The sequence below is a fragment of the Daktulosphaira vitifoliae genome, unplaced genomic scaffold (genome assembly GCF_025091365.1).
Source record: "Daktulosphaira vitifoliae isolate Bord-2020 unplaced genomic scaffold, ASM2509136v1 Scaffold_1, whole genome shotgun sequence".
Taxonomy (NCBI): Eukaryota; Metazoa; Arthropoda; class Insecta; order Hemiptera; family Phylloxeridae; genus Daktulosphaira; species Daktulosphaira vitifoliae.
The window spans coordinates 8381337-8390268 of NW_026099572.1; the positions used below are offsets into that span (position 1 = coordinate 8381337).

The window sequence follows — 8932 nt, forward strand, 5'->3', positions numbered from 1 at the left end:
GAAGGCACGCACTGGGTAGCATATTATAAAAAAAATAAAACCGTTTTTTATTTCGATTCGTTTGGCAACTTACCACCGCCTTTAGAATTACGCTCCTATTTAAAAGGATGTAGTATAAAATTTAATTACACTCGTGTTCAAGAATTCAATACGTTCGTGTGTGGACAATTGTGTTTGAAATTTTTACTGGAACGATGCAACGCTCTTTAACGTTATCTTTTCAAGGTAACCAGTCTAGAATGATCAGTACCTTTTTCCCACCTATTGAATTAGATGGAACTGCAGAATTAGCACTTTTGAGTTTACAAGCTTGCAACTCTAAACCAAATGTTAGTGAAAAAAATAATTCTTTTCGTGTTTTAACCTATAACGATTACCTTGAAAGTTCAACGTCTGTTAATAATTCCGTTATTGATTTATCAATACCAATAGGATCGTACGAGTTAGATGATATAGGTAAATATCTCTCGGATGAATTGAAAAAACATAATATTATTTTTAACTTGAAATCCAATGTGAATACATTGAAATCCGAAATGTTTTGCGATAAAACAGTAGATTTCACAGCAAACAATAGCATAGGAGAGTTGTTGGGATTCAATAAAAAAACGTTTGAAGGCGGTGTCATACATGAATCAGAACAAATGGCTAATATTAATCCACTATCGTGTATAAGAATAGAGTGTGATATTGTAAATGGTATCTACCTATGTTTTTAAATTAAAAGATTCTTATAAATAGTTGTTACAGACTAAATTACAGGTAATTGTGGAACGACCAAGACGAAAGCCATTCTGTTTCTCCAATAAAAAGAATTTTATTGATTGAAGGTTGTAAGACCAACAATTCAAAAATTTTGGAAATGTGTGACTTAAATCGAAAATCGGACGATAGTTGGAAATATTGGATAGTTCACCGGACTTGTGTACAGGGGTAACTGATCTGAACTTTTATATAGAAGAGAAGATTCCTATTTCAAGTAAACGCTTAAAAAGAGTCCAGAATAAGCCATCAAGTCCAATGGACCAGTTACCATGCAAGTCAGATAAGAATTTATAAACATTTTCAACAGTAAAGTTAACATTATTAGGTAAATCAAATGACTTGATACCTAATGAGGAAGTATCAAGATTAAGTTGATTATCGGACAAAACAGAAGAGAATTACATAGTAAACGAATTGGCCGCTTTCTGCTCGTTAGTAGAGGTAGTTTCCCTATAGGAAACCTCCTTAGGAATCGCATTAAATTAAATCCAGTATTCAGCAGGGTTACTATTTAAAGATGATTCTATACGTTCAATATATCTATGTAAACATTTTTTAGATTCGTATTTAAATGAGAAATGATTCCCTATAGTCATGAGAATTTGAGGATGTCTTGAATTTAATATGTGCCTTTTTCTTTAAAAACAAGATATTTTTTAGACTCTTATCAAACCAAGGCGGAAATTTTGAATCGGTAAATGTACACTTAGGAACAAAGTCAAGAACCGATTTGTGTAAGGAATCATAAAGAGCATTAAATACAGCGTCTATATTGTATAATTGGAAAGTTGAGTACCAGTCAAAAGATGATAAGAACAAACGTGCATCATCGAAATTAGCTTTACGAAAATTGTAGAATGAGTGACTGCGATAACAATGAGGAGAAGACAGATTTATTGGGAGATAAATATTTAATGCAGGATGATAAAGGTCAGTTGGAAAAACATTACGTTCATTACAATATTGGTTCATACGACTTTTTGACACATATTAGTTTTTTTACTAGAAAATACAAGGTCAAATATAGAATTAAAATGATTAGCTATATTGTTTTTCTGAAAAAAACCGCAAGTAGCGAATGCTTCAGGGATGCAAGCACCCCGAAAGTGTGATAAGGAAGAATAAATTAGGCCATGATTGTCATTGTCCCAAGTTATCTCCGGCAAATTGTAGTCACCACATAAAATAATTACGTGGGCAGGGTAGCTCTTACTTATGTATTCGATAGAGTTACTATGCGACTCATAAAGGATAGGAGAAGAGTTAAGGGGAAAATAGACACCACCTAAAACAAAACTTGTTCAACATTTAGGTCAGGGACAGATATAAGTGAAGCGGGATAATCTTTATGAGTGCCAACCAGGACGCCTCCACCCCGATAAAATACACTAGTATTAGTACATCTATCGCATCTAAAAATATTATAATTATATAAACCAAGTTCATTATCATTAAAGTTATTATTTAACCAGGTTTCCGTTAATACAATAAATAAATGGTTAAAAGCAGATATATTACAAATTAAATTAGATGGTTTGGTTCTAAGACCACGGCAATTTTGATAAAATCCTAAGATTTTATCATGGTGCAGCGAAGAACCTAACACTGAAGGGTATAACTGTTAAAACGATCGCCCTCGTTTTTTGAAAGCGATGAACCAACATTAGGGAACCCGTTTACAAAAATTACGCGCAGGCCTGTTTCACCACTTTTGACTTCCCTTTCTATGTTCTCGTAGTATGAGCGAAAGAGCTTACGCTGTAATGAAGTTCTATCCCTGGACATCCGAAAACCTTCAGGGAAAGGCTTTCCCAAACGTTTAGCAGAATTATATGCAGAAAATAGGTTGAAAGCAGTATCTTAGATTCACAAATCATTTTTACTGGGCGTATGAAATCCGCACGGGATCTACCAAGGCGAATTAACTTATATTTCTCAGGAACAGCATTTTCCAGCGAACCGAGAGATTTAGATATAGTAAGTTTGTCATGTTCAATCGTTGAAGAGGTGTCGAATGAAGAAGACTCACGAACACCATATAAGATTAAAGTGGGGAGACACCTTTCATGCTCAAAATTTTCTTGAAGTACTTGTGATACAACAGATTGGGAATTCTCAAAGGGTTTGCTGCCCTCCGATCTAGCAACTTTACCCTTAAGTACTTCAACTTCACCATGGAAAGTGGCATACGAGATTTTAAGTTTGGATACTTCTTTAGTCAATTTTTGGAATTCTAATTTTAGTTCACTAAATTTCAAGTTCAAAGAGTCAGATAGTGCCTTATTGGTAGTGAAAAATTCCACTTTAGGAGCCTTAATTTCAGCCAATATATCGTCATTGGAAGTCGGGCCTTTAGGGGAAGATAGTTTGTTGTTGGCAGCAGTACGAGTGATAGGCATGTTGAAAATTTAACTAGTCAACAACGTTTACTATCCTTCAAGTCTCCAAAGAAAAGCAGAGCAGTGGTAGGCGTAAAGTATAAATAACAATATATTTACCACCGTTTAAGTCTCCAAAAGAAATAACTGGTAAAGCTACAGCTAGTATTGATAAAACGGCTAATAATTATTGACAAAAAGTAATGATAAAACGTACCAAATAACGATGTTAGCTACGACTTGAGAAAAAGAAACAATGAAAAACTTTACTAAATTACTATACAATTATATAAATTGACGTACACCACAACAAGAACATCCAATAAGTAGTATAAAATTAATTGCACTACTAAACTGTTAGATATAAGAAAACATTAATTAATGCTACAACAGAGAGCAATAATGAGTATACAATAAAATCATGTTGGTAATCAATATTGCCGCTTCCTCCTTCTTTTTAAAGACGGATTCGTCGAACGCCTAGGCGAGTCTCCACGCCTCCCGGCAGTACAAATTTAATCTGACAGTGATTAAAATCACTATCATAGTTTTTAATGTTAGTGATAGCTTTGATGAAAATCCATAGTGTTTAATTTTAAAAAATTGGTGAAATATTCCAAAAGCTACATGATCTCCTATTTCCTTATTTATATTCTGATTACAAGTTTTATGTTTTATAAGTGTAATATATGATTAAATATTTATTATAGCAATTAAATATAGTATGAAATTGATATTTAATTATTTAGTATTGTAATTTTTACGAGTAATGTCGAATGGAAGATGTATATAAATAGTATTTATCATAAAAAAATTGTATTGATCCATACATTTTTCATAAATTTATAGAACTAAAAAGTCAAAAATGTAAAATATAAAATCAAGAATTTCAACACTAAAATAGCATACAGTAACCATTTTCACCATGAAGATAAAATAAAATCCGAAATTTTTTGTTCCATAATAAATTATATTATATTAGCTTTAATTTAAGATGTATATAAGTGCCCGAGTTTCTGGAACACTTTCAAAAGTTAATTTTTTGTGAGGAACTTTTCATTTTAAATCCCCTTTGTGGGCAGTTAAAGGTTACGATTTATAAAAAAAATATATCAAATGATAGAATAAGACATTATGCATCTATAAAATAAAATTATATTGATTTAGTCATTTTTAAAAAGTTATGACAGTTTTAATTTAAAAAAAATTTCGAAAATAAACGATTTTTAAATTTGTAAGATTTTTGGAGATTTCCCCATTTACATGGAACGAGAAAAATTTTATTAATTTTTGAGGGTAATGTCTGCGACTAGATACGATTTGTAATCTTTTTGTATCGATTTGTATCGTTGAAAGAAATCGGTTCGGTGAGAGCAGAGAAAAAGTGGTAACTGATATACAAAAAAGAAACACACATTATAGTAAAATTAATACCTTCTTAGCTTCGAATTAAAACTAAAATAAATTTTTAAAACAGTGACGATAACGTAATAAAATGTAAATCATTTTAAATATATTTTCATTTATTTTTCACGTGTATACTCATAAATAAAGTTGTTCAAACATACATAATAACTTGAAGTAGTTAGTTATTTTTTACTGAAGAAATATTTAGGTATTTATATAATTTGTAGCTCCCATATATTTCACTTGGATTGAAAAAAAATCTTAAAAAAATGAACACAGTTCTGCTTATATTTTTTAATTTAGTCGGTTTTTTTCTAAACAAATGCCAATCTACATTTATAAAGGTAAACAATAATTCATATTTATAATTTTTAGAAAAAATTTAACACTATTGGAATATAATAAGACAAATTTATCCTGAAATTTTGTCTATTTATAAATTGATTTTAAATAAAAAGTTACAGCATATTAAAACAATGAAATAAATTTTATTTTTATTACATATTTGAATTTTTATTTATGAGGTTCTAAACTTAGTAGTAGACATTTTTTTAGTTGTTAACTACCTGAAATTTTTTTTATTGTCAAAAGACAGCACAAAAACAATTTCTGACAGCTGTACTTTGCAAAATACTAAAATCAATGAAAAAATCATAAAATTAATGATAAAAGGTATATGATTTTGTATCTATACAATCGATTTATTATTTTAAGTAAATTATATATTTGAATTTAAGATAACACACAATCATTTATTGTGGAAAGTTAATAATTATATTTTTCGAATTAGACATTGATTTAAATGCTATCGTAAGTGACAGAAATAGTTTATGTGAAATTATGAAAAAATGATAACTATTGTATCCTAAATAGCAAATTATCAATAGAAAATAGGTCAAAAATATTTAAACATTAAGCAATAACAGAAGAATGATCTAGGTTTTAGTTTCGATGTGAATCTGAGAAGGTTCTAATGATGTGTTTTTTTGCAATGCCGATTATATTTTACCTTTAGCATCGATAGTTTGTTACTAGTTACCTTTTTTTTAACTAATGTGAACCATTGTGCCATTATATAATGTTGTAGGTAACGGTCTATACAACAGCGCTGCCGTACTGTTACGATGATGTTAGTGGCTTAATTTGTGGAAAATATGTAGAACGTCGCAGCATATTGTTAACGCGAGATATCTGGTCAATCCGACGGATACAGTTTTTTAGCTTCGATGCAAAGCGGAGAAGATATTAATTTTACGATGATGTGTATTTCTTTTTTGTATGTCTGTTACCACTTTTTCTCAGCTCTCACCGAATCGATTTCTTTCAACGATACGTCATAAGATTACAAATCGTATCTAGTCGAAGACATTACCCTCAAAAATTAATAAAATTTTTCTCGTTTTATGTAAATGGGGAAATCTCCAAAAAACTTACAAATTTAAAAATCGTTTATTTTCGAAATTTTTTCAATTTTTTTCTGCTTAAACTGTCATAACTTTTTAAAAGTGACTAAATCAATATAATTTTATTTTATAGATGCTTGATGTCTATTCCTATCATTTAATATATTTTTTTATAAATCGGACCATTTCCCTTTATACAGGGGGAGTACAAAACTTAAAAATGCATATAGAAAGTAGTATTTTTTTTAACTAAATTTTTAAAAGTGTTCCGAAAATACTGATACTTTTACATATTTCTTAATTTAAAGCTTATATAATATACTTTAATAATAATAAAAAAAAAAATTCGGGCTTTATTTTGTCTTCACGTTGAAAATAGACATCAAAGTTAAAAAAAAATTATGATTTTTAAAAAAAAATCTTTTTCATATTTTAACTTTATAAAATTCTAACTATCTGAAAAATGTATGCATCATTATATTTTTTTTAGATAAGTATTATTTATATATATATATATATATATATTATTAATAGATTACACTTATAAAATATAAAACTTGTAGTCAGGGTATAAATAAGGAAATAGGAGATCACGTAGCTTTTGGAATAATCCATTAATTTTTTTAAATTAAACATTATCTACAGATTTGCATCGAAGCATTTTTTATGACAATGATTTTAATCACTGTCAGATATCATTATACTTGACCAAGTGTTGGATAAGTTGGTTTAATAATAATTTTTATTATACTATAACAACAACCATAACATAATATATACATTACCTTTGTTGGGCGCCACTCTGTTGTAACACAGTAAAATAAATAGATATCGGTGTAAATGTGTAATGTGATGTGTACGAAGATGATGAGGATGTGGTGCCTGCTGTCTAGGTATTCACGTGCGTGTTGTCGTACAGCAGTCACTGTGCTCGGCCGACACTCCGGGTTAGCTGTAGGTGTGAAAGGCTGTTGTTATAGGAAGGGAATCAGGGTAACACCTAGGTATGAGGTGCAGACGAAGTGCAAGACACAAATACTCTGAAATGTTGTCGAAGAGAGTAGATAGGTTTAAAAAGGAATAAACAAAGACTTTACTTTAAACAGTAAGCCGGACAGCGACAACCGAGTACTGAGACTGATGAATGACACAAGGAACTGGAGTCGACTGACCACGATGGTCAGGTCTATTGGGTTTTTATAATAATTAGAACTATTGCCAAATTGGCAATAAATATTATTTGTTAATTCATCAGTCTCAAACAGCGGATGTGCTGTCTGTATTTTCAGTAAGTAAGGAAACAAATAAATTGTTACAAACAATAAGCAACGCAATTCCTTACTAACTAAACACCCTTCTATATATTGTTTATAATAAATGGATGAAATTATTCTTTATTGAATAACAGTATTATAGTTTCAGTGTTTTGATTTTATACAATAATAATAATATTTTAAAAATATTATAAATGCGGTTTTTAATTTTTTTATTTCATTGTCACTGAAAACAAATTTTATTCTTTTAAAAAATAAAATTTAAACTTTTACAGAATAAAACATCATCACTTTCATCACTATCATCTAATAGGGATTTTTTTTTGGTCTTAATTTAATTTAATTTTTCAGATTGAGTTTTAAGCAGTCTTTGCTGTATATCTTCTAATTTTAAAATTTCTTTCTCTGATTCTCTTGATACATTACTTTATTTGTGTTTTGTTAAAAATAAGAATAACAAAAATGTAATAATAAAAGACCTAATCTAAGAATTCTTTATTAAACTAAATCTATTGATATAAAAAAAAGTAGGGTTCCTATTCGTAAATCTGAAGCTGATACAAGTTTTAAGCATAAGGGATGGCGATAGAAATTTAATATTTCTTGTGAAACAGCTCATCAAAGATCCATAATGATTAAAAAAAAAATTGTTTATAATAATTGTATTTTTTAAGATATTATGTGAGACATAGTTAGCGGAATATTTTGTAGTGCTTGTTCATTTTACAAGTTATGATTGTATTATGAAGGGTTTAACTTTCTTTATTTATAATGTTGAAATAAAAACAATAATATTCAGAAATTTAAAATCTCACAAGTATTTTGATATTGAGATAAAAATTATTTGGGTATGTTATAAGTTTGAATTTAGGACCCATTATTTTTTTTTTATTACTACATTAATAAACTAAGATAAAAAATATTTATTTTAATTTTTAATTTTAATTTTATTAAAATTAGTTACACAAATATAGTGAAATAAATAATTTATTTTTCTAAAAATTGTGGAATATTGTATTATGTATATTTAAGTATATTATCTAAATTGAAACTATATTATAATTTATTTATATATTAGCTTAACATAATTATAATTATATTAAAAAATATTTTGATTTAAGTACTTAAAAAAAAACCCAGCACAGTGGGGTCGAGGCATAGTGGTGATGTTGCATAGTTGGGTCCAGTATAGATTTAATCTGACAGTGATTAAAATCACTATCATAAGAAACACTTCGATGCAAATCAGTAGATAGTGTTTAATTCTAAGAAATTGGTGGATAATTACAAAAGCTACATTATCTGCTAGTTTCTTATTAATACCCTGATTAAGATAAAGTATGTCGAATGAAAAAGGGATTATTAAAAAATATTATTTCTCATAAAAAAATTGTGTTGATTCGTACACTTTTCAATGAGTTATAGCATTATAAAGTTAAAAATGTAACCAACCCAACCCAACATCAACTCCTATTTCCTTAATTATATCCAGATTAGTAATTATTTTAATTATATATTATATAATTTTTATAATTAATTATTTTCAAATTATTATTGATTTTTAATATGTTAAAAGTAATCATTTTGAACCTACTTCTTTTTGTTCTTTAAAGTGAAAGTTTTAATAAAAAAAAAATGAATTTATTACCATAACTTTTAACTCAACTTGCAAGTTTGAAATAAATATTATTAAATAGAAAAAAAT

General features: G+C 28.4%; 2 protein-coding genes across 7 annotated transcripts in view; one reads left to right on the top strand and one right to left on the bottom strand.

Moving 5' to 3' along the window:
• The window catches only part of LOC126894982 (putative uncharacterized protein DDB_G0282133), a 175613-nt gene that overhangs the window by 77717 nt on the left and 88964 nt on the right, over positions 1 to 8932 (bottom strand). The window lies entirely within an intron of this gene.
• Positions 4793 to 8932, top strand: part of LOC126894975 (uncharacterized) — a 9738-nt gene continuing 5598 nt past the window's right edge. Inside the window, exons 1-2 of one of the 6 annotated variants that reach the window (XR_007701558.1) lie at positions 4793 to 4894; positions 5638 to 6215. Coding sequence is in view for 2 of the 6 variants with exons in the window: in XM_050666373.1 (XP_050522330.1) it covers positions 4820 to 4894 (75 nt within the window). In the remaining 4 variants the exon portion in view is untranslated. Of the gene's footprint in view, positions 4895 to 5068; positions 5223 to 5637; positions 6216 to 8932 lie in introns of those variants that run through there. The other 5 variants (XR_007701559.1, XM_050666376.1, XM_050666373.1 and 2 more) reach the window with 5 other exon arrangements.